Source organism: Globicephala melas, chromosome 5 (assembly GCF_963455315.2).
Source record: "Globicephala melas chromosome 5, mGloMel1.2, whole genome shotgun sequence".
Lineage (NCBI taxonomy): Eukaryota > Metazoa > Chordata > Mammalia > Artiodactyla > Delphinidae > Globicephala > Globicephala melas.
This window is the reverse complement of record NC_083318.1, coordinates 69,925,640-69,950,771: the sequence shown is the minus strand read 5'-3', so window position 1 is coordinate 69,950,771 and position 25,132 is coordinate 69,925,640. Positions and strand designations below refer to the sequence as shown.

Here is a 25,132-nt window from a genome sequence, read left to right as displayed (position 1 = left end):
TTTAAGTATATCATGCCACTCCCTTCTGGCTTTTAGAGTTTCTACTGAGAAATCAGCTGTTAACCTTATGGGAGTTCCCTTGTATGTTATTGGTCGTTTTTCCTTTGCTGCTTTCAATACTTTTTCTTTGTCCTTAATTTTTGCCAATTTGATGACTATGTGTCTTGGTGTGTTTCTCCTTGGGTTTATTCTGTATGGGATTCTCTGCGTTTCCTGGACTTGGGTGGCTATTTCCTTTCCCATGTTAGGGATGTTTTCGACTATGATCTCTTCAAATATTTTCTCTGGTCCTTTCACTCTCTCTTCTCCTTCTGGGACCCCTATAATGCGAATGTTGCTGCATTTAATGTTGTCCCAGAGGTCTCTTAGGCTGTCTTCATTTCTTTTTATTCTTTTTTCTTTATTCTGTTCCGCAGCAGTGAATTCCACCATTCTGTCTTCCAGTCACTTATCCGTTCTTCTGCCTCAGTTATTCTGCTATTGATTCCTTCTAGTGTATTTTTCATTTCAGTTATTGTATTGTTCATCTGTTTGTTTGTTCTTTAATTCTTCTAGGTCTTTGTTAAACATTTCTTGCATCTTCTCGATCTTTGCTTCCAGTCTTTTTCCAAGGTCCTGGATCATCTTCACTATAATTATTCTGAATTCTTTTTCTGGAAGGTTGCCTATCTCCACTTCATTTAGTTATTTTTCTGGGGTTTTATCTTGTTCCTTCATCTGGTACATAGCCCTCTGCCTTTTCATCTTGTCTATGTTTCTGTGAATGTGGTTTTTGTTCCACATGCTGAAGGATTGTATTTCTTGTTACCGCTGTCTGCCCTCTGCAGAAGTTGGTTTTTTTAAAGAAGATTGATAAGATTCTCATTCCCTCAGCAATACTCTAGCGGGAACACTGAGACCATGGGGATGCTTATCCATGGCATTGACTGGACAGAATGGATAATCTCTCGATAGACTTGGTTCTAGAGAGGGTCCACCGCCGACTGCCAATTCGGTTCCTGCAGGGCCCCGGCTGGTCCAGCTATTCTCCACTAGTTTGTTTTCTATATCTGTGAGTCTGTTTCTGTTTTTTTATATACATGTCACTGTTTTATTTTTTAGATTCTACATATAAGTGACTACAGAGTATTTGTTTTTCTCTGTTTGACTTATTTCACTAAAAATAGTGCTCTCTAGGTCCATCCACATTGTTGCAAATGGCAGAATTTCCAGAATTTCATCCTTTTTATGGCTGAGTAATATTCCATTATATATATATTTATATATGTATATGTATAAACATATATATACACACATATATATGTGTATGTGTATATATATATATATATATATAAAATCTTTATCCATTCATCTGTTGATGGACACTTAGATTGCCTCCATCTCTTTTCTATTGTAAATAATACTTCTATGAACACTGGCATGCATGTATCTTTTGGAATTCATGTTTTCATCTTCTTTGGCTATATAACTAGCCATGGAATTGCTTGTCTTATCACCTTTTTTTTAATTCTTCAACTTGTCTTGTATGTGGACACTATTTTCCAGGAGAGGGAAAGAATATGATGTGGATCATATTTTGCTGAGAGTTTAATGCTTAAAAAAGACCTAAATTTTGTTTAAAAATCTGAAAATTCAGGGAATAAAATGTATAATGTCAAGCCAAGGGAAAATTTCATGTATAAACTAGACCTGGGTCCAGAACCTTCAGAGCTAACAAACATCTGTTACAGTCAGTGGCACAGATTCAATTTTCTATTCTTAAGTCCCATGTAGTGGTTTAGAACCATAGTGGTTTAGTATCTATACTCAAGATATGGTCCCTGGAATCTCAGGCCTCACCTTTGACACATAGCACTACTGAGTCAAAATATGTATTTTCACAAGATCCTGAGGTGATTCAAATGCACAAAAACCAAACTCATAGAAACAGAACAGATTTGTGGCTGCCAGTGGCAAGGGTTGCAGGGTGGGGCGGAGAGTGGTCAAAAGGGACAAACTTCCAGTTATAAAATAAATAAGTCCCAAGGATATTATGTATGGCATTGTTACTATAGTTAATGATACTATATTGTATACTTGATGGACCTAGAGACTGTCATACAGAGTGAAGGAAGTCAGAAAGAGAAAAACAAATACCGTATGCTAACACATATATATGGAATCTAAAAAGAAAAAAAAAACTGTTCTGAAGAACCTAGGGGCAGGACAGGAATAAAGATGCAAACATAGAGAATGGACTTGAGGACAAGGGGAGGGGGAAGGGTAAGCTGGGATGAAGTGAGAGAGTGGCACTGACATATATACACTACCAAATGTAGAATAGATAGCTAGTGGGAAGCAGCCACATAGCACAGGGAGATCAGCTCAGTGCTTTGTGACCACCTAGAGGGGTGGGATAGGGAGTGTAGGAAGGAGACGCAAGAGGGAAGGGATATGGGGATGTATGTATATGTATAGCTGATTCACTTTGTTACACAGCACCATTGTAAAGCAATTACACTCCAATAAATATGTCAAAAAAAAAGTTCTCATCACAAAAAAAGCAAATTGCAACAATGTGAGATTGTGGATGTTAACAAGTAATCACTTTACAATATATACAAATATCACACCATTAGGTATACCTTAAACTAATACAATGTTTTACGTCAATTATGTCTCAATAAAACTGAGAAAAAAGGAAAGTTTGAGAACCAGGGAGACCGGGAGTCAGGCTGGCTGGGGTTTAAGTGCTAGTTCCACTTCTTCTTTTTTTATTTTTTGTGCGGTACGCGGGCCTCTCACTGTTGTGGCCTCTCCCGTTACGGAGCACAGGCTCCGGACGCTCAGGCTCAGCGGCCATGGCTCACGGGCTCAGCCGCTCCGCGGCATGTGGGATCCTCCCGGACTGGGGCACGAACCCACGTCCCCTGCATCGGCAGGCAGACTCTCAACCACTGTGCCACCAGGGAAGCCCCTAGTTCCACTTCTTATTACCTAGGTGGCCTTGTCCACCTTAACCTTTCTAAATTTTCTCTTTTGTTTTAAAGTTGGGGATTTTAAAGCCTTTGAAAATGGTTGTGATGGCTTTCAAAAGCACATACAGGGGAATATGTGCAGGTGTTGACAATGATCAAGTCTGTTGGAAAGGTTAAAAAAGATAATATGTATAAATCTATTAACACATGCTGTACGTTGGTTTACAGTATGTGCGCAATACACAATAGTTAAACTTATCTTCTTTGCTAAATAAATTAAAAGTAACTATCAATTTAACTAATTTATATAGAGTTGAATAGGGTTAGCAGAGAATGGATGGGTAGTACTTATTACCTCAGCTGTTGAGTAAGCTGCTGGAAGATGTACCACACAACACATACAATTATTTTCTTAACTAAATTTTCCCAACGATGGTGCCAGCTGCCTCTTTAGAGAAATTTTGTCAGGTATCTTCACACTATTCTATTCCTTGAACCTAGTAAAGGTAGAAGACTAAGGGAATTAGATGAAATAGGAAATCAAAGTTGCTTCTAGTTGAACCATTTGTTCTGGCTTTATCCTATGTTGGAGCGAGAGCAGACTCAGGTGGCCTGGAGTGCTTTTTTGCATTTTCCAATGCAGTTGTCCTGGGTCATGAGTGCCAGCACAGCCCCTTCTTACCTAAGATGGGCCATTTGACACCCGTGAAAGGCTTATGGGTGTCTCCCTCTTTGCATTAGAATGTATTGTACAATAGAGCCTGAAAGCTCGCTGCATTACAAAAAACAACTAAACTGATTCAACTAAAAATTATTTATTGAGCACTTATAGTTCCTGTCTGCCAGGTTCTGGGGAAAGAAAGATGAATAAGACCAGGTACTCTACCATTAGGAACTCATAATCTAGTGTGTTACATGAGACAGACCTTTTGAGTCTGTGGATAAAAAAGTCTAGCTTCTAACAAAACTCCTGTTTCAAAATGCAAATTGGCTACTAAAACTACAATACAGCCTCACCCTTCTTATACTGCATCCTCCATGTTGCTCCCAGAAAGGGCCTTGTTCAAAAACAATTCTGAAACAGTCAGACTATTTCCTCAACTTGGATTGCTCATCACTACCATAACACTATGTATGAAGACCCCACTTCTCCTCACAGGCTTGATTCCTGCACTTAACCCACTCAATGTATTCTCCATCCACTCCAAGACTTTCCAAGTACTTCCACTGCCCTGAGAGCTGTTTCCTGCCCCTGACCTCTTCTATTTTTGGTAAGCTTTTCAGCATCCTTCAAAATTGAGCTCAAATATCACTTTCTTAAAAAGTCTCTTAGGGCTTCCCTGGTGGTGCAGTGGTTAAGCATCTGCCTGCCAATGCAGGGGACACGGGTTCGAGCCCTGGTCCGGGAAGATCCCACATGCTGCAGAGCAACTAAGTCCATGCTCCACAACTACTGAGCCTGTGCTCTAGAGCCTGCAAGCCACAACTACTGCGCCCTTATGCCACAACTACTGAAGCCTGTGCACCCAGAGCCTGTACTCCGCAACAAGAGAAGCCACCGCAATAAGAAGCCCGTGCACCGAAACGAAGAGTAGCCCCCTCTTGCCGCAACTAGAGAAAGCCCGGGTGCAGCAACAAAGACCCAACACAGCTGGGAAAAAAAAAAAAAAACTCTCTTTGCTCTTCTTCATTTTCCTTGGAAGACTTAGGCTCCTGTTTGTTTGTGGTCCTATTCCATTTTGTATATTTCCATTCCCAGGATACTTTGTACAATGTTCTGCAATTATCTCTTTCCCAGGTTTTCTCTCCATCTAAAATACAGGTATCACTCAATTTTGTATGTCTAGCAACTGGTAATGTTGCTGGCACACAGTTGGTGCTCCATAAAAGTTTGTTAAATGGATAACCAGAGATTAACTACATAGGGTATTTGCTTGATATAGTTCGACACTTATTGTAACCCCCAAACACAAAGCAGGTTGAATTTATATAAGTGAGGAAGTTACTGACCTCAGCACAAAAGAAGTCTGAATATTTTATTTGGGTATGATCAGTGATTGTTAAACATGTTAACTGATGAAATGTTATTATTTGATAAAGTCTACCTTGGCTCAATAAAATAATACTTTTATACCTTTCAAAGACTCTTTTGGACCAGTCTTCAATGTCACACATCATAGCAGGGGAAACAGAGGGAATGGTTTCCTGATTTTTCTTCTAAAGTATATTGAATTTCTGACAAACAGTGAACTCAAAGAGTAGCAATATTTTTTGATATATAAGAATTTTCAGAGGGAACTATTGATCACAGTCCAAAAAGCATAGCGTCATTTAACTTGGCACCCAAAATATAATTTTCCCTTTTGAAGGTCAATTAGATTTCAGGTGAAAAATCAACCAGAAACACACCTGGTGAACAAAATGGGTTATCAATCTAAAAAAAAAATACCATCTTGCGTTTTTAAAAACCTCTAACATGACTAAAAGTAATGAAATCAGCCTCATCAAGTGGTTTGTGAACTAGCTCTAAACTAGGTTTGAAGACAAGCACATGTCAGTGTCTTTTTTAAAAATGTGGTTAACTTGGCTGGGAAGATGCTCATTTAGATTTATACTTTGTGTCAGTTATTTATTCAGTTTGTTTATCTAGCTCATATTTCATCCAACAAATGCTACACAAGTGCACACCATGTACCAACCATGATCTAGTCACTGGGACTACAACAGTAAACAAAGTTGGTGTACTCAGGGAACTGATCATCTGGTGTATGGAGACAGGGATCGGAGTACAAAACAAGGATGTGATTTGAAAAATGGTTGTAATTGCAAATCAAGGCAAGGGGAAAGAGAGTGATTAGAGGACATCTGTGATCAAATGGCACTAGGGGGTCTGGGTGAAGGAGCCAGCTCTGTGGACTTCCGGAGGAAGAGTCTTCTAGGCAGATGGAATATTAAGAACCAGGGAGCTAGTCAGGAGTCAGCTTGGGGTATAGGAGCAAGAAGGCCTTTGTGACTAGAGTAAAGTGTTTGAAGGGAAGGAGTAGGAAATGAGGAACCGCGGGGGTCTGATTATGCGGTGTCTCATTTTGGATTCTTTTCTGAGTGAAGGGGGAAGTCATTGGAGGGTTTTTAGTAGAGAATTGACATGACCTGACTTCTGTTCCAAGCATCACCATGGCTGCTGTGTGCCTAATAGATGGTGAAGGAGGGGCTAAAAATGTCCAGGAGGAGTCCCCACTAGGGAGGGTCCACGAAATGCCATGCTAAACTGTGCACACACCTGTATGTGTGAAAACGCATGGATCTTTATTTTCATGGAGGGCAAAGGTTATTTGTAATGCCAGCTTCTCAGAAGTATCTGTGGCCCTAAAGCACTGCGGCTGTAAAGGAACGGTGGCAGCCACATTCAGTTGAGAAATGATGGTGGTTCCAACTAGAGAGGGAGCAACAATGTAGGTGACAACATGTAGTTGGATTTATTCAGGATATACTTAATTTATAGTCATCCTTAATGTGTATAGGCAATGGGTCCCACTAAAAGAAGCATTTATTTCCCAGTTGGATTTAGTTAGTTTAATTTCTTAATAATTTGGAGTGACTTGAAGTGAAAGTTGGACTTGGGTCCACCTTTGCCACTGGCAACCTGCGTGACCTTAACATCTATCGACATAAACTTGCTTATCTATAAACTAGATTGCTATGAGGATCATATGTAACTTGCGGGTAAGTGTGCTTTGTAGGTTACAGATGTTGTTTAGTACAGAGGCTGAATGCACTGCTGAAAGCACTGGAATCACACAGTTCCTCCTTCTTTGTAGTAGTGCCTCCAATATTTACTATGTGTGCAACCTTTTGAAAGTTATTTAACAACCCTCTGGGCTTTATTTCCTCATTTTTTTAAATTAAAGTATAGTTGACTTACAAGATTTTGTTAATTTCTGCTGTACAGCAAAGTGATTCCGTTATACATATAAATACATTCTTATTTTAATATCCTTTTCCATTATGGTTTATCATAGGATACTGAATATCGTTCTCTGTGCTATACAGTAGGACCATGTTGTTTATCCATTCTATATATCATAGCTTACATATGCTAACCCCAACTTCCCACTCCATCCTTCCCCTAACCCCCTCCCCCTTGGCAACCACAAATCTGTTCTCTATGCCCGAAAGTCTGTTTCTGTTTCATAAATAGGTTCTATTTCTTCATTTAAAATAAGGATATTAATTTACCTCAGAGGGATTCTGTGAGAATGCAATAAGATAATCCTGTTTTTTAATAGTGTCTGGCATATAGCAAGCATTCAATAAAGTCTAGTTTTTTGTTTTGTTTTGTTTTTGTTTTTGTTTTTTTGCGGTACGCGGGCCCCCCACCACTGTGGCCTCTCCCGTCGCGGAGCACAGGCTCCGGACACGCAGTCCCAGCAGCCATGGTTCACGGGCCCAGCCGCTCCGCGGCACATGGGATCCTCCCGGACCGGGGCACGAACCCGCGCCCCCTGCATCGGCAGGCGGACCCCCAACCACTGCGCCACCAGGGAAGCCCAATAAAGTCTAGTATTTTATTCAATTGTTAGCTACTATGGTTTCATAGTTTGGATAAAGCATCTCTAAGAGCTAATCAACAACAATGCTAAAAGTGTCTCTCTAATAAGGGGACTTGCTATAAGTAATATAATGGAATTAATATTGTCTTATTTATTTGAAGATGTTATTGCTTAGTAGGATGTTACATTTAAATTATTTTTCCATGATAGATAATTTCTGAGCTCCATGGTTATTGTCTGTGCACAACTGTCACTTTGGGATAGGTGGGGTCTCTTAAATATTCAGAAGAGTAACTTGGTTAGAAACATGCATAATTTCAAGAGACCTCCAAAATGCCCAGACCACTTCCATTGATGCTTTTTGTTACTAGACACGAGACCCCCTGAATTGTTAGGAATGCTTTTCAACTACATTTGAGACCACCCAAAAGTTTTCAGACAAATTTCCTCCATAAAATAACCTTTTTAATTTTAGCCAAATTAAAAATTACAAAGATGGACCTTTCTGTGATTTGGGGTCCATGTTCTGCTGGTGTGCTCAGGATACACTTACTGACTTTCTGACAGACCACTGAACCATCATTTAGGCACAGTGATTACAAGGGAGAACTCAGGGCTTACTCCCCAGGTTTACTTGAGTGATGTATGTTTTGAAACACTCTACCCACCAATTATTTCCTTGACTTTGTAAAACTGAAGGCACAGTCAGGAAATCTTGGTCAAAAATTCTATTGTTGGAATAGAATTTAACGCCGTTTTGACATTTTGAGAGATGTGCTCAGTGTTGGTGCAATATTACGGATTCATGAGGTATTTGAGAAGACATTCAATTAAGCACTTTGGGGACCTTCTGGAAAAAGTTATATATAAGCCAGTGATGACCAGTTGACGCTTTCCCTTGGTTAAGTATAGCATAGCCACACATGGTGCTCTTCCCTGGGACATCTGAGCAGAAGGACCACGTTTCAAAGAGATCAGCAAGCTACTGCTGTCAGCTCTCAGGGATTCTGCCCCAGCGCTTAAGAGCTGGGATTTGCAGGCCTATTTTTGATCACTGTTTTCATCCCTTGAATTTTTTAAAAAGGGGCTTGAAAACTACCATGTATTGAACTCTTACTAGCTGCCAGATGCTTTACATACAATGATACATAATATATAATCTTGTGAGTTGGTGTTATTAGCATCCTCAGATGAGGAAACTGAAATGCTGGGAGAATGAATACAGGTCTCCCCTGCTTTTCCAAAGTTCATTTTATGCCACTTCACTTTTATGAAAGACCTATCTCAGTTCCCATTTTTGCTAACTGAAAGAAATCCGAAGAGGATTTTTGCTTTTACAAAAAAAAAAGGCGAAGAAACAAAAATAGCATTCAGCGAAAGTTCTGCAGCAGCCTATAAAGCCAGCCACATCTGAGTAGAGACAGAGGTACCATCAAGCCCCTGGCCTGGGAACTACACTCAGCATCTCAGCATCAGGCCACCATCGCTTTGAACTGTGTCTGTGAGCATCTGCGCTTTATCTCGATTGATTTTGTGCATCTGTTAGCAAGACGTGTCCTAAGGTAATTGCTTCCTAGCTTACGAGAGATTTCATAGGAACACTCTACTTTCAGAGAGCAGGGAAACCTGTACTCTGAAGTTTTGCAAGTAATAAGAAGAATTAGAACTTGAACACAGTTTTGTGTGATTCTATCACAGTGTTTAATAATACAACACACCATTTTTACACCAAGGAGAGTGAGTAGTGAATGATTCCATTTATATATCCACATATTATCAGGAAGTTTTAATGTTGACCTTTAGATTTGAGGCTGAAATTTAATTCATTCCTTTATATGGCTAATTTCACATAAGCTGTGACCTTTTACTCCATGGTGGAATGGTGGTACAAACATTTTCTAAGAAGCAGTAGTCTTAGTTTCTTCTAGGACACTATTTAGGAAGGAACAAGATTAAGAGAAGGAAGGTCACCTTTTTCTTGCAAGAACTGGAGGAGCTCTGCAGTGATCTTACCTCCTGTGAATAATCTTGTGAGGAAGTGTGCCCAGTGGAAAAATGGAAGGATTTTGTTAACTTTTATGTTCTACGGACTGGTCATTATTATAAAAGCACAGAGATGAGCATTAAGAAAATGACTCCTTGGGCTTCCCCGGTGGCGCAGTGGTTGAGAGTCCGCCTGCCGATGCAGGGGACACGGGTTCGTGCCCCGGTCCGGGAAGATCCCACATGCTGCAGAGCGGCTGGGCCCGTGAGCCATGGCCGCTGAGCCTGCACGTCCGGAGCCTGTGTTCCGCAACGGGAGAGGCCACAACAGTGAGAGGCCCGCGTACCGCAAAGAAAAAAAAAAAAAAGGAAAATGACTCGTCGGCAAAAGAAAATTTTGAACATGAGCAGAACATTCTTTTAGACACCATGTAAATAAGCCAAAGTAAAAATAAATCTAATGCCTATTTTAGAGGAATAAAAGCAGGTATGTTAGGCCTGATGCCTTGCAACCCAAGCCATGGCTCAGGAAGAAACAAAAAGTGAAACACGTAATCACAGTACAGCAAAGTAATTATTTTGTAGCAACAAGATGGATCTCCAAGTCCTAACCTGCTCTCCAACTACACTGCCTAAGACATGTAATATTAAAAAACCCTGCATGTCTGGGATTCTCTGGTCTCATGATTCCCTCCTATATGAAGGACTACCGAGGCCACCCAACTTTAGGTATAGCATCATAAAGGCTGAGGGAGGCACCTGGGAGCCATGGTCACTCATGCCATCCTGTATCCTTAAGGTTAGCTGATTGAGGAGTAAAACCAGGTCAAAGTAACCTCAGCTGAGTACAGTTTATCATTCTGACACTTGAACTTGGATTGGCTTCTTTTGTCTGATCTAGTTCACGGGAGTAAAACCAAAGTTGTTAAAAGTATGTCAATTAAACTGGGGAAAAGACTAAGCTGAGCACAGCTTGACATCGCTTCCATGCAGTGCTAAAAGCTGTTCTACCACTACTGTGCGTGACTCACAGTGAGGTGGAAGTAAGATTAGGTGGAATACCAAAGTTCTTATTGTTTTGGGGGAAAATCCAATTTTTCCTCTCTCCATCCAACCATTCATTCATCCATGTAGCCATTCATTCATTCATTTATTGATTAAAAACAAGATTACATATTTAAATATACCAATTCTTGGAGATAGAGAAATGTATAGAGTCTTTGCTCTCAATAACCTGGATAATACAGTTGGAAATGTAACACATACTCACAAGACTGATGAAAGAAAAGTCATTGATTGTGTTAGTTATGAGATAACTAATGACTAAAAGAATTGCTGTTTTGGTAGAGTGGTGGAGTTATAGAAAAAAGTAGACGATAAAGAGTGGTTTCCTCCAATGCTGTTCTGGTGTCTAGGAATGGAAACAAAAGAGTAAATTACAGAATAACCAAGGGTGGCCACTAGCTTTCTGGAGAGGGTGGAAAATTTTTAAATGTAGTGGAGAATTATGGCATCCTGACTGAATATGAGTGTAATGTAGGCAAATTGGGAAGGGGCCAAGAACTGGAGTAACTATTAAGGCAGAACTTCCAGTTGAGGGCTTGTGAAAAACTGAATGAAGAGGCTAAAGTTACAAAGCATGTAGTCCAATCGTAGACTTTCTGGAATGTTTTTGATATGGATTGAGGTGGAGGTCAATGAACTGAAAAGTTAAATGGTCCATAGTATTATCTTTTTGGATGTAGAATCCATTGGATTGAAGGCAGAATAGAATGAAAAATCATAACTGTGAGTTATGTGAGTTGTTTTGGAAGGTATCTATAACTTCATGGGGATATAGGGCAACACTAGTAAGGGTTGAAAAAAGGTGGTGTAGACAGATCCAGAAAGAGAGGATCCATTTAATTGTTTAGAAGCAGCAACTGGGAAAAAGGAAAATATCTACATGGCCCTCCACTTCCAAAGTTTAGTAGAATGAGGAAAGGTTGGGGTTCCATGGAAGAAATGAATGGATACGTCATGCTTTTAGAGGAGTAGCAGATCATGGGTCCAGAAGACAGAAAGAAAGGTGATTACTTGCTGTGTCAAATAATGTTCCCTGTGCTCAAAAGAAGTAAAATTTCTTTCTTCTTAAATATCAACAGAAGTCTATAAAATGGTTGTTACCATTTGGTAAACATGAGATTCTATGGCATCATTTGCTCATCAATTAAAATCATTAGAAAATATTTCTGATTCTTTATTTGAAAATCTGAATGCCATGATTTATTTTCTGTAGTGTGAATCCATGACTCTCTGCTTCTCATGCTTTTCTGTAACATACCATCCTGAAGTTTAAATGGCATTGCATTAATAGCATTCAGTAGCATACCTGATTATCACCCCCCCCCAAAAAAAAATTACCCCAGAAATCTCACAATTTTCTGGGATATTCTAGGAAATGTCTCCAATGTTCCCACTGACAAGTTCTTTTAGCCTCCAACACAAGGTCACTCACTTGTGGGTGGAAAATTATCAGTGCCCTTAACCATAGGATCTAAGAAACTATGGGGGATCAAACCATGCCTTCAGTGATACCAAGAATTATGTCTGGGTTGAGTTTTTGTTCTGGTTGGGGCCACCATCCTAGACCACATTTTACTGTAGAGACAAGGGAAGGGCTGGAAACTTGGCCATCCTATCAGGCTCAGAGCCCTGAACTAAGTAGCTGTAAGCAAGATATGGTTATAGTCACTCTCCTGTATAAGTTTGGGGCTGAAGCTTCCACATGAGTCCCCTTCTGTGAGGTCATTAAAAGCCAGGATGCTTGCCGTAGCACTCTCCCATGGAAGATGAACTAATAAGCAAAATTTACCAAAAACACTGAGATAATAAATACTATGAGTAAATAGTATAAATAGCTTACACTTGAGGATATAGTAACCATAACCATAATGACAACAATAGCAGCTAGTTATGAGCACTAATTATGTACCAAGCATAATTAGTGTGTATATCTATCTCTCTCTATATATATATATCTCATTATTGTCCTAACAACCGTATGAAATAGATACTATTACTATTACTTTCACTCTCTTATGGGTGAGGAAACTGAAAGACAGAGATATTAAGTAACTACTCAAGAGGGGAAAAGTTCTAATCTATGGAACCAGAATTAGAAATCAGCATCCATGTCCAGTATTCATATTTTAGCCACTGTGTTCTATTGCAATCTGAAAGGCTTTCGGTTTACATACAATTAGTATACATATTATTACATATATTATTATCCTAAATAGATAAAAGAGTAAGAGAACAAATAAAATAATAAAAATTATTTAGGTTGTTATAGAAAAGAATAATTAGAAAACATGGACATTAAAAATATGGTTTTTGAAATAAAAGTTCCAAATAATGAGCCAAATGGAGCATTGAACACAACTGAGGTCTGAATTGTTGAACTGAAAAATTAAGTTGAGGAAATGCCCCAGAATTCAGTATAAAAAAATAAAAGTATACAAAGAATAAAAATATTAAGAGAAACATAAACAGAATAGATCCAGAAGCACCACCATAAGCCTGATAAGAGCTATAGAAGGAGAGAATAAGGAGAGTGGTGGTAAAGTAATATTTTGAGATGTGATAACTGAAACCTTACTAGAATTAATAAAATATGAGTCTTCAACTTGAATAAAATATCTTAGAATGCTGAATATGCTTAAAAAGAAAAAAAATAACCACTAAAAACCCTCACACCAAGGCACATTATAGTCAAAGCAAGTGTAGAATTGATGACAGAGAGAAAATTCTAAAGCATAATAGAAAGAATGAGTTTTTCTTTTTTTTTAATTAGTAGTAATACAATTCAGAAGACAGTGAAAATGAACTTCCAAAGTTCCAAGTAAAAATATTTTTAAAAGTAGAATTTTACACTCAAAATCGAATTCAAGAACCCAGATGAAATGAAGACATTTTCTGATGTATAAACCAGACTCTTGCTGCTTATACTCCAGCAAGAAGGAAAGTAAAATGAAAAGTAAGTTGGGGGTTGAAAGAAGCAAGTGTGAACAACAAAAATTAGTAACACCTGTTGGTAAATACCAGTGGGTATTGATTCTTAAAATACCACAGTAATAATAAGTTTATGTGCTCAAAAATAAGCTGTAAACAAAATTCCTGACAGTAATTATTGGAAAAAATACAGAGGACAGTTAAAGCAGAGGAACTTGTCATATTTGTGAAAGGACCAGAGATGGAGATTAATTTTCAACTTTTCTAGAAAAGGATAAATTTAAATATGGTGTTCAAGCATCATTTGTATAATTAAAAAATATAAATGTGTGTGTACGTCCATCTAAAAGGATATCATTTCTCTTAATCTTTTAAAATTCCTCGTAAGATCAAAAAAAGCAAAAGCAAAACAATAACAAAGATAAAATAACACACCAGTGATTAGTTATTAGGTCTGAAACTAGGCCAAACTTAGCATCTCATATATAGTCTATATAAAATTTAGAGGCATTCATTATCACTTTACCCTGACATGGCCAGATTCTTGTTCTGGCTAATAAAATTATAACTTTGAAAAAAAAAAAAACCAAATCCTGGGTTAGAGACTATATCAATAAATTAACTCAGTAGATGATTTATAATTATGCTTTGACCATTAGATATCTAGGAAATATCTATCATTTATTGACTTAGAAATATCCTATACCTAGGAAAAGTTAAATATTTCCTTTAATTATTTGATTATTTTGACTGTTTCATTTGCTTGGGTGATTTACTTTTTGTAAGTTTTGTTTTCCATTGTCCCCATTACTGCTGAGATTGGAAGAGAAGAGATTCTAAGCACATAGGAAACCTGTATTATGAACATTGTTGACAAGTCATTCTGGATCAGATGATCAAATAAATGAATTTCATTTAATTCTAGGAGATTATTTGGGGGTCTTGGATTGAGATGGCACAAGTTTAAAAGTGAAAAAATCATGTCTATTTTTATCCAAGGTTTATATACAAATTAGAGTCCAATGATAACAAAAATATGTATGGTCCTAGATCAGGGCAGTTGCCATGCCAGTATCTCATTCACAGATATTTACAAAATGAACATTAGAAAACTCTGCTATTTCCATAAGGTTTCCTAAAATCAAAAAAACTTTGGCTTGCCAGAGTATTGAGAGCTTGACACACAGCATATGCTGCCTTTTTTGAACACTCTGTACTTAGTTTTAGATGATTTAATTCAGGATTATGAACTAAAGGAATAAGCTGAAGAAACAGCACCACACAAATGTATGACTAGAATCATTTGGAGTGATTAATCACAGACAAATTCTACAAGCTGGCTAATGTCCTTCAATGAAATGAACATTGCTCAGATTAATAAATAATGTGCAAGGTCTCATCAACCCCTGATGAAAATACTAGTCAATAGTTTAATAATTAAACTAGAAAGAGAGCAGATGATACGGACACAATAAATAATTTGTCTATAGTCTTTCAGACAGATACTAGCTCATAGCCAGGTAATGATACTTCCACAGACAATGGGATGAACCTCCAATACAATGCCAGGTACTGTTCTGGTAAAGTTCACAGGCATTGTAGAAAAGTGTCCTTGGATAAGTTATCTAACCTCTTTGCACTCTAGTTTCCTCATTTGTTGTAAGAGGAAGTATATCGCCTCCTGGAACTGTTGCAAGTCTTAATGAAATCATAATTGTGCTTTGAAATTAATATCACTTGATAAATAGTAGCTGTTACTATTGCAATAGTTATTAGTTCCCATCCAAAACTATACAGGACTTACTCAATAAGATATTTAGAAAGAAATCATAAAGCTCAAGTGAAGAGAAATCTCAGAAAGATAAACACGTTTAACTGTAAACTTACAAATGCTAAGCTGATTCAAAAAGAATTTAAAAGGTAGCAAAATAACTATTTGGAGGTTTGCCTTCTCTAGAATAGAAAGAGTATGAAAGGCATTATGAAGCAAATGACTACTTTTTAGAGGGTATTTGGTATTATTTTTGTCTTGTGATGTGAATACCTTATGACATTCTTATTATTTTTTAACATTTATGTTATTTTATCAGAAATATTTTTCTCCATTTAAACATACAACATCTTAATGTTTTGCTTCAATTTTTTTTTTTTTTTTTTTTGCGGTACGCGGGCCTCTCACTGTTGTGGCCTCTCCCGTTGCGGAGCACAGGCTCTGGACGCGCAGGCTCAGCGGCCATGGCTCACGGGCCCAGCTGCTCCGCGGCATGTGGGATCTTCCCGGACCGGGGCACGAACCCGTGTCCCCTGCATCAGCAGGTGGACTCTCAACCACTGCGCCACCAGGGAAGCCCTGCTTCAATTTTTAACATGACTCTTACTACATCCAAAAAACAATATTTCCAGCCAAGTAAGTCAATGAGAAAATAGAGTATGCACAGTACAAATTTACTTTGGAACAGATTTTGCTAGACTACATCTCTTCCACTAGGTGAGCAGCTCTGTGACTACAAAAGTACTTGTACAAAAGTACATTCCCTATATCAGGGAGTCTCTTCCTTTGCATAAGAAGTTTTAGACAGAAAAAAGGACTGTGACTTAACACCTGTGCTACTGTCTATTGTTTTGTGCGTCTGTGAAAGGGGACACTTTTAAAATGTATGTTAGCCATTCTTTGTCAGCACCTGAACTCTCAAGAAAAAAATAAATTAAATAAAAGCCCCTGCCCTCTACTACATGGGTTGGAATAGAGTGTCTGCTCAGAGCATCAGTGCTGTTAGTGCCAGTCTTAGGATTTCGATTCGTTTTCTACATGGGGAAGAGATGATTTAACCTTGAAGAGCATGCCTCCTATGCTGGTGGGTGATGGATGAAGAGGGACCCTAGAAACAAGATGCCTCACTCTTTTCTCCCAAATGGTGGCAGCTTCCTCTTCTTTTTGTTTAATGATCTTGAAACATTTTGTTACAACAGACTTAGTACAGTACCTTGTATGTGGTGATTTCTCAACAGTATCTGGAGAGTGAAGTATTAATTAAATGCATAGGCTAATTGATTAGCTAATGGATAAACCATATCTCTTATTTCCACTGAATAATCTTAGGATGGAAATAATAAACTAGCTAATAGTAATGACAGTACTTATTTGTTGAATTTTTACTAATGTTCTAGGCTCTATACTAAGTGTTTCAAGTGCATTTTCACCTTTAATTCTCCGCAGAACCCTATGAAGTTGCTACTATTTTTAACTTCCACATTTCAAAGGAGAAAGCTGAGATTCATAAAGTTTAAGAATACTGCCAAAGACTGATCATCTAGCTTGCGGCAAGGCCAGGTTAAACCTTGCTGCGTCTTACTGCCAAGTGTTTGATTGTAACCAATGCCTAATGCTGCCCTCCCAGCTCTTGAAATCAGGCATAGAGCAATAAGCAGGGCATGGCCACCTCAGAGGCTCAGAGAACTTAATTAGAATCACCTCTGACTGTTTGCCATACTTGTTGACTTAGCCTGGTATTATAAGTCCAGAAGAAATCACACTGCTAGTACTGTTACCTGTGATTTTGTTCCTAAAGCCCTGGTAGAACAATAAGGAGCTTCAATTCTGTTTCTACAACATTTGGAGTGGAAGGAAAATACAGGATATACAACAGGGAGGGAATACAGTTTGTTATGTTCCAGATGCTCATCAGTGGCTCTGGCTTATAGAGGAGGATTAAGCTCACCTTAAATTAAAAACTTTAACCTTATCTTAATGGATGGATCCCAAAGTCCTAGCAGGTAGGTGCACCATGATTCAGAGTCTAGGCTTGTTTGATCTCAATGCCAATTCTTGATTCCCTTAATAGAGTTAGGGAAAGGGAAGACAACCAGGGAATAGAGTCAGTGCACAGACTGGTGAGCACGCAGGTAGCTCTTCCCAAATTCATTCTTGTAGCTACTGAAGGTCAGAAGGGAAAGATTTCTCCAAAATAATTTCAGACCCTGGGGTATTCTGCAGATGGCCTTGTTAGCACTACACCTATCTGACTGAACATTAGTTGTCTATTTTCCTTAGAGCACACCATATAGGCTAATTATTTTGCTGTTGTTTCCTTTTGATTCTTCTCAGACACTGAAAACAAGTAAAACATCCATTTAAGAAAAAGTAAATGACTTAAGAGTGTGGCCCATCATTCTCATAGTTACGAAGTAGTAATATTTTAAATTTCTTGAAAATAAAGATGGAGATAAAAACAGAACATGGAAGTGGAACCTGGAACAAAGCAACTTATTATACTACATTTTCTCTATATTAAACCATAAATGCTACTTTCAACCTTGGTCCCTAATTTTCTTAAGCTTCTTAGCAGAAACCAAATCTCTTGGCATCTCATTTGGCATGTGTATTTCTAGATAAAAGACACAAAGAAGGCTGATCTTCAAAGACTCTATCTTTTTCTAAAAATGGCATCCTTCATTGCCCTTTTTACATGGGGTGAATAAAAGTGACTATATTTTCGGCACACACGGTTTCCTTGGTACAGAATTATCCTGTGACACAAAAGACGAAAGAATATAATACTTGAAAATAATGAGCAATAACAGACTTTCTGGCACGAAGTTAATGGCCTCATTCTTCTGTGGCTCCACTAATCCAATGACTCAAAAAACTCAGAGCATAGAAAAGAATGAAATCCCTCTGTTGTCCGGTTTGAACAAACCCAGCTTCTAAAGGGCTAGGAGCAGATAGCATCAAAGGTAATCCAAATGATTCTATTAGGACCATGAAAGAGCCTTCCATTTAACCTTGAAAACAGCAGCACCTCCCAAGGAAGTGGGACAACACTTTAAAGAGATAGGCTCTTAACCCGCAGAGAAGTCCCTAAGGATAGGAACAGCTACCATTTATTGAGTGCTCACTATATGACAGGCCCTTTGCTATGCATTTTAAATGCACTTCTCATTTCATTATATCAGCAATCATGCCCCATTGGACTATTATGATCCTGTTAAAGAAACTGTGGCATAGACAAGTTAATTGACATGTCCAAGGTCATATACCTGACATATTGGAGAATTACATGATCATATCCAAGGACTGCCTGCCTTCAATATCCATGCTTTTAATCTCTATGAATAATGTTTCCCTTAGCTCTATAGTAATGTGGAGCTATAATGAACCTAATAATCCACTTAATCAACCTCATACTCAGGGCTGGAATCCCATTTGCAGCATCTTTGACGTGTATTTGTACTCATCCAACCTCTGTCTAAACATTTTTAGTAATGGAGAGGCTGGTGTGAGAGAAGAACAAGAGAGAAAAAAAACAAAACAAAACAAGCAAATAAATAAAGAACACTGTTCATCTCACTTCACACACATTCATTCATACACAAATCTGAAAGATGTACCACTACAGACATTTTATAAATGAGGAAGTTGAGAGGTTCAGAGAGGTTGGGTAACAGGTCCTAAGGCATGCAATCAGTAAATGGTGGCATTGTTCTTCTGATTCTAAAGCTCAAGTTCTTTTTCCACCAGCCTACTTATTTTTGGAGAGATACTAGTAACAAGGCATTAATTCCATTTTTGAATGTAAGATAAATGTTTATGGTGAACTTTTTTCACATTAAGTTCACAAAAGTAGGCAAATGGAACTGATATGTTCCTTGAAAGTTTCGCGTGTTGGCCCTTGATCTTCTGTTGGAAGCAACACAGTGTAAATCTAAGCTTTCTTTGAAATAGCAGATTTTCAAATACTTCAGGTGTGTTATCATATTTCTCCCCTATCTAGGCTTGGTTTCAGCCTAGGTAAAATGATATCCCTCCCTAGCTCCTTCTACATTTTCCTCCTGTTGTTCTTCAAATATTATTTAAAACCATAGTTTCTGTGGTCTTACATTTTAAAACACAAGCAACTATATTGGCATCTCATCTGTGGTTTTAAAGATAAAAAGGTCTAAGAGTGATAATCTTCAGAGTGTTATTTAGAAGCTCATTATCTGCATAAGGACAGAGTTCCAAGCCCTTTGCCATCCTAGTAGTGTTTCTCTGGATTGTTAATATTGTTCTCAAAGTGAGTTATCCGGGACTGAGAAAAATAGTCTAGATGAGACCTCACCTTGTGCAGAACCCTGTATTTCTGTTAGAATAGTAGCTAAGCATTTCGGCCGTGAAGTTAGCTTGCTTGGCTTCAAATTTTGTCTCAGTTACTTTCCAGCTCTACAATCTTAAGTAAGTTATTTAACTTGTTGGGGCTTCAGTTTCTCCATTTTAAAAGGGAGAAAATGGGACCACCTATCTTAAGAACTTATTGCAGTAATTATATGCTACCACCACATGGATCTATCTATTGAGTTTGTACCCACAGACTCTGCCTTCTCTCCTACTACAATGAATGAACGGTTCATGTTCCCATCTAAAGCTAAGCTTCCAATTTTACAGTAGATGCTGTACCTTCTTGCCTATTTAAGGACATTGCCTGAGGATCTCTTTACTCTCTGTCCTGAATTATCAAATTTCCCTTCTCAAATGTATCTTTCTCAACAGCACACTGATACGTCCATTGTTTACAGTTCCACTCTTCCCTTTCTCTCCTGAATCTATCCCAATTAGACTGCTTCCTCTACCATTGCTCCCAATTCGGTCATGACAGTCACCAATAACCCTCAGGTTACTCGACTGATTAGCAACACTTGACACAATTGATTACTCTCACCTTCTTAAAACACTCTCTTCATTCAGCTTCAAGGAAACCATTCTTTCCCAGCTTCCTTCCTACTTTCACAGGCTGCTTCTTTTTAGTTTTCTTTTCTATTTTTCCTTTTCTTCCTTGCTCTAACTCTTGGGGGACTTCTCCTTTTTCCTGACAGTGGGTCTCATCTCTGTTCCCTCTATGCTCATTCCCTTGGTGATATCATCGAGACACATGACTCTAAAGGCCATCTATATACTAATGACTCTGAATCCAGATCTTCCTCCTGGATCTCAAGTTTTGCATCTAACTGCCAAGCAACCTCTTCACTTGCATGTCTACAGGCATTTCAAATATAACATCCTGCAAACAGAGCTTAGCTTCTCCCCAGAAGTATTTTGTCTATAGTTCCTCCAACTCTGTTATTTCAGTTCCTAGGTCAAAAACCACAGAATCATCACTGACTATTTTTTTCATAACCTAGATCCAAACTATGAGTAAATCTATCAGTGCACTGATTTCTACTCCTATGAGTAACTAAATGACTCTGTATGATTTGCTAATTGTCTTCTCTTTAACAATTCCTAAATCATGTTCACTTTAACCATTCCAGATGGAATGTAAGTCTTCTTACCTGACTGGATAGAAGTCAGATAGAAGTTGAATAGTTCTTCTATCTTACTCTGGTCTATTAATATTACATCATCTGAGCTAAACAATGGGTATGATAAATACAAATAAGTTTGGACTCTTGAATTGATCCCATTAATGAGATACAATATTATTTCACTTGTGTGCTTCCTTAGCTAAAAGCTTTCTACAACTCTCACTTGGAATATACATTTATAGCTATTTAATGAAATAGAGGAAAAATTAGTTATGTGTGTGTGTTACACCCAGTTTTTTTTACCTTTTTTTTTTGCAGTATGTGGGTGTCTCACTGTTGTGGCCTCTCCCGTTGCAGAGCACAGGCTCCAGAAATGCAGGCCCAGCGGGCACGGCTCACGGGCCCAGCCGCTCCACGGCATGTGGGATCTTCCCGGACCGGGGCACGAACCCATGTCCCCTGCATCGGCAGGCGGACTCTCAACCACTGCACCACCAGGGAAGCCCTGTTAAACATTTCTTGGATCTTCTCGATCTTTGCCTCCATTCTTTTTCTGAGGTCCTGGATCATCTTCAGTATCATTATTCTGAATTCTTTTTCTGGAAGGTTGCCTATCTCCACTTCACTTAGTTGTTTTTCTGGGGTTTTATCTTGTTCCTTCATCTGGTACCTAGTCCTCTGCCTTTTCATTTTGTCTATCTTTCTGTGAATATGGTTTTTGTTCCACAGGCTGCAGGATTGTAGTTCTTCTTGCTTCCGCTGTCTGGTCAACTTATTTAACATTAGTAATACTCCATAAGATGGTTAATATTGTTACCTCATTTCTATAAATGAGGAAAAAATCATTGTAGATGGAACATGGATAAGCATTTTTAAATTATAATAAAATTCTTACCTGAGATGTATTTTAATGTCTATTAAAAATAGTTGTCTACATACAGAGGTAATAAAAGTTTTCTTTAAGGGCTTCCCTGGTAGTGCAGTGGTTAAGAATCCACCTGCCAATGCAGGGGACATGGGTTCGAACCCAGGTCTGGAAAGATTCGACATGCCATGGAGCAACTAAGCCTGTGTGCCACAACTACTGAGCCCAGCCGTCACAACTACTGAAGCCCACGCACCTAGAGCCCGTGCTCCACAAGAGAGACCACCTCAATGAGAAGCCAGTGCACTGCAACAAAGGGTAGCCCCCACTCGCCGCAACCAGAGAAAGCTGGTGTGCAGCAACAAAGACCCAACGCAGGCAAAAATAAATAAAAAATAATAAAATAAAATAAAAACTGAATACTAAATAATTAGAAAAATTTAAAAATAAAATATATATGTATATACATATATGTATATATGTATATACACATGCATACGTACCTAAGTAAAAAGTGATTCAATGTTTTTAGATGATATGTGGTTGTGGCAAAAATCATGGAAGTGGTACTAAAATACTGTAGTTGGAAATGATGGTTTAATGGAATAAATTGAATTCATAGAGAAGATTAAACATTTCACAAATAAGTGGTGTTGTTTGTAATATTATAACTAGGATCTAAAATTCATAAGATGTTTCTAAGATATTTGGTTTTGTTTTCCTTTTTTTGTCTCCCTTTCCTTCCTCCCTCCTTCCCTTCCTACCTTTCTTCCTTTCTTTCCTCCTCTTTTCTTCATTCTTACTTTCATGCGCTTTATCATTTTTCCTTCTTTCCTGAGTGTTCACATTAGATATTATTCCACAAGAGATTCAATCAAGTTAAGAATTTGAGGAGATGTAATTCTTTTGTAGCTAATTTATGGTCACTGTTTTTACTTAATCTTCTACATTAATTTAATTATGGAGGTTTAATCATAATGACCCATCCACAGGGCACATGACCGCACAAAAGCTACCATAACTGCATAGTTATTTAAATTTCTCATTTAGTATTTGAATTAGTAACAATACTGTAGTTATGAAAAAGGAGACCCTAACAAAAATAAATGAATCATAAAGTTTTTCATATATATAAAGATGAATAAAGAACATTAAAAATAAAAACTTTGAGAGGGAAAATAGCAACCTGTTCACTGGAGAACATTTTAAATATCTCTCTGTACTCCACTGATGAAACTCTGAAATAGAAGTGTGAGGGGAATAACAATACTGTGCTCTTTGGCAGGAATTATAAAAAGAGTCCCCAGGGGCTTCCCTGGTGGCGCAGTGGTTGCGAGTCCGACTGCCGATGCAGGGGACACGGGTTCATGCCCCGGTCCGGGAAGATCCCACATGCTGCAGAGTGGCTGGGCCCGTGAGCCATGGCCGCTGAGCCTGCGTGTCCGGAGCCTGTGCTCCACAACGGGAGAGGCCACAGCAGTGAGAGGCCCGCGTACCGCAAAAAAAAAAAAAAGAGTCCCCACGGCATTCTGTCTATTAATAAAGTGAGCTACCTATTCTTTATGCATGCCCTGTTTTTTCTCTCTTCCATTTGAAGTAACAAGTTTCTCTTAACAGGATGCATTTATCAATTTCCGCCAGTCCTCCTCTGCAAACATTGCATCTGCCCATATATTTATTCTCTGCAATCGACTCAACAATATTTTTTGCCCAGCCTGTCTCACAGTAAACCCTGTGTGATCTTCCCAGGACTCTTGAATGTAATCATAACTGCCTCTACACAGAAAGTCTGTAAGAAAGAGAAGTCTTTTTTTCAGGGTGTACAATCAATATAGAAAGCTAATATGAAACATTGAGGGGCCCCAAACTGCTTTAAAAATCAATAATGGTGGGGTTTTGTTGTATCTGTACTATGGAGATAATTGCCTCTACTTTTTACTTGGCTTTATCATGAAGAACAAGGCAATAATCCTCCAAGGAATAGTGGGAAACTCTGTTTTTCTTTCATATTCAATAAATGTAACCATTGATTTTATTCTCATGCACAACCCATGGTCAGGCAGTGTCAAGAACATCCAAAAAATCAATTCAGAGTGGAGCTAGGTAAGCAAATACAGTAAGGGAGTTCTCAAAATCCCCATCAGGCCACAAGTTTCTGGTAAACATTTGATTCACTTCTGAAACCTAAAGCTTAGAAGCTTCTCTTTGGGATTTGGAGTCATTGGTATGTGTTAGAGAACCTGACAAAGCTGTGCACATTTCATAAAGTGCACATACTTGGCAGAGCTATTCCCATTTATGCTGTGTGCCCTCCCTAATTATTTTCATTTCTACAATGGTAAGCAACAAAAGCATCTTACTTGGACAACTGTCTTCCTAGAAATGATCTGCAGGGAAAAAATGGCTTAACACAGGACAGTAACAATAATGTTGGTATTTTTATTTAAAAACTATTATGTATACTATTAGATATATACATACATACACACATATATACATATATATTACACATGACAGGACAAAGTGAATAAATAGTCACGTTAATACATGAAGAACCAATGTTTTCAATGAAGAGGAAAGAAACAAAGTGTAAAATCAAAGAAGTTGAATAAAAGCCCTGCAATTCTAAATTTGAGTTAGAAATATCAATATGAACTCATGATGTATTTTATCCTCCTCTAGGACAGAGAATTTACAAGTTGATGCGTCAGAAGGCAAGGATGCTATCAGCGACTATTGAGGTCATGTTGAAAGAACTCAGGCGTCAATTTAAAGGGTCTGCCACTGGCCAAAGATAAGACAAACAAGATCAAAAATAACAATAGCTGCAGTGGACTGAAACAGACATACCTGTGACTTCATAATGCTAAACACACAAAAAATAACAAAATGGCAAACCTCAGTGGTCATATTTGGGGGGTTCTAGAGAAACAACTTGTTGTTTTGAAAACTACTAAATAAAAGGAAACAGTCAAGCATTTATCCTGCCTTTACTGTCCTAACTTGACCTCCAGATTAACATTTGGTGAGGGAAAATTCTTTAGAGAATAATCTAGTTAATAAATAAGGAAAGATTGATAGAATATTGTCATTATGTAAACTCTAAATAAGTTTAGGCAAAGATTATCAGTGGCTGCTATAATTGTTACTATTTGGGCTGAATTGTGTCCCCCTAAATTCATGTCGAAATCCTAACCTTTAGTACCTCAGAATGTGACCTTATTTGAGATAGGGTCTGTATGGAGATAATCAAATTAATGTGAGATCATTAGGGTAAACCCTAATCCAATATGACTGGTGGCCTTATGAAAAAGGGACACACAGATACACCTGGAAGGAAGGTGACACAGGGAGAAATCGGTCATCTATATGCCAAGGAGAGGGGCCTGGAATAGCTCCTTCCTTCACAGCCCTTGATAGGAACCAACCTTGCTGACTCCAAAACTGTGAGACAATAAATTTCTGTTAAGTCACCGATTTTGTTACAGGAGCCCTAGCAAACAAAT

General features: G+C 38.3%; 2 protein-coding genes across 2 annotated transcripts in view; one reads left to right on the top strand and one right to left on the bottom strand.

Moving 5' to 3' along the window:
- Window positions 1-24,553, top strand: part of COMMD8 (COMM domain containing 8) — a 273,266-nt gene extending 248,713 nt beyond the window's left edge. Inside the window, exon 6 of the mRNA XM_070045572.1 lies at window positions 24,309-24,553. Within this exon, the coding sequence (XP_069901673.1) occupies window positions 24,309-24,329 (21 nt within the window). The 3' untranslated portion in view covers window positions 24,330-24,553. The remainder of the gene's footprint in view (window positions 1-24,308) is intronic.
- The window catches only part of GABRB1 (gamma-aminobutyric acid type A receptor subunit beta1), a 398,553-nt gene that overhangs the window by 227,073 nt on the left and 146,348 nt on the right, over window positions 1-25,132 (bottom strand). The gene's annotated exons all lie outside the window — the stretch shown is intronic.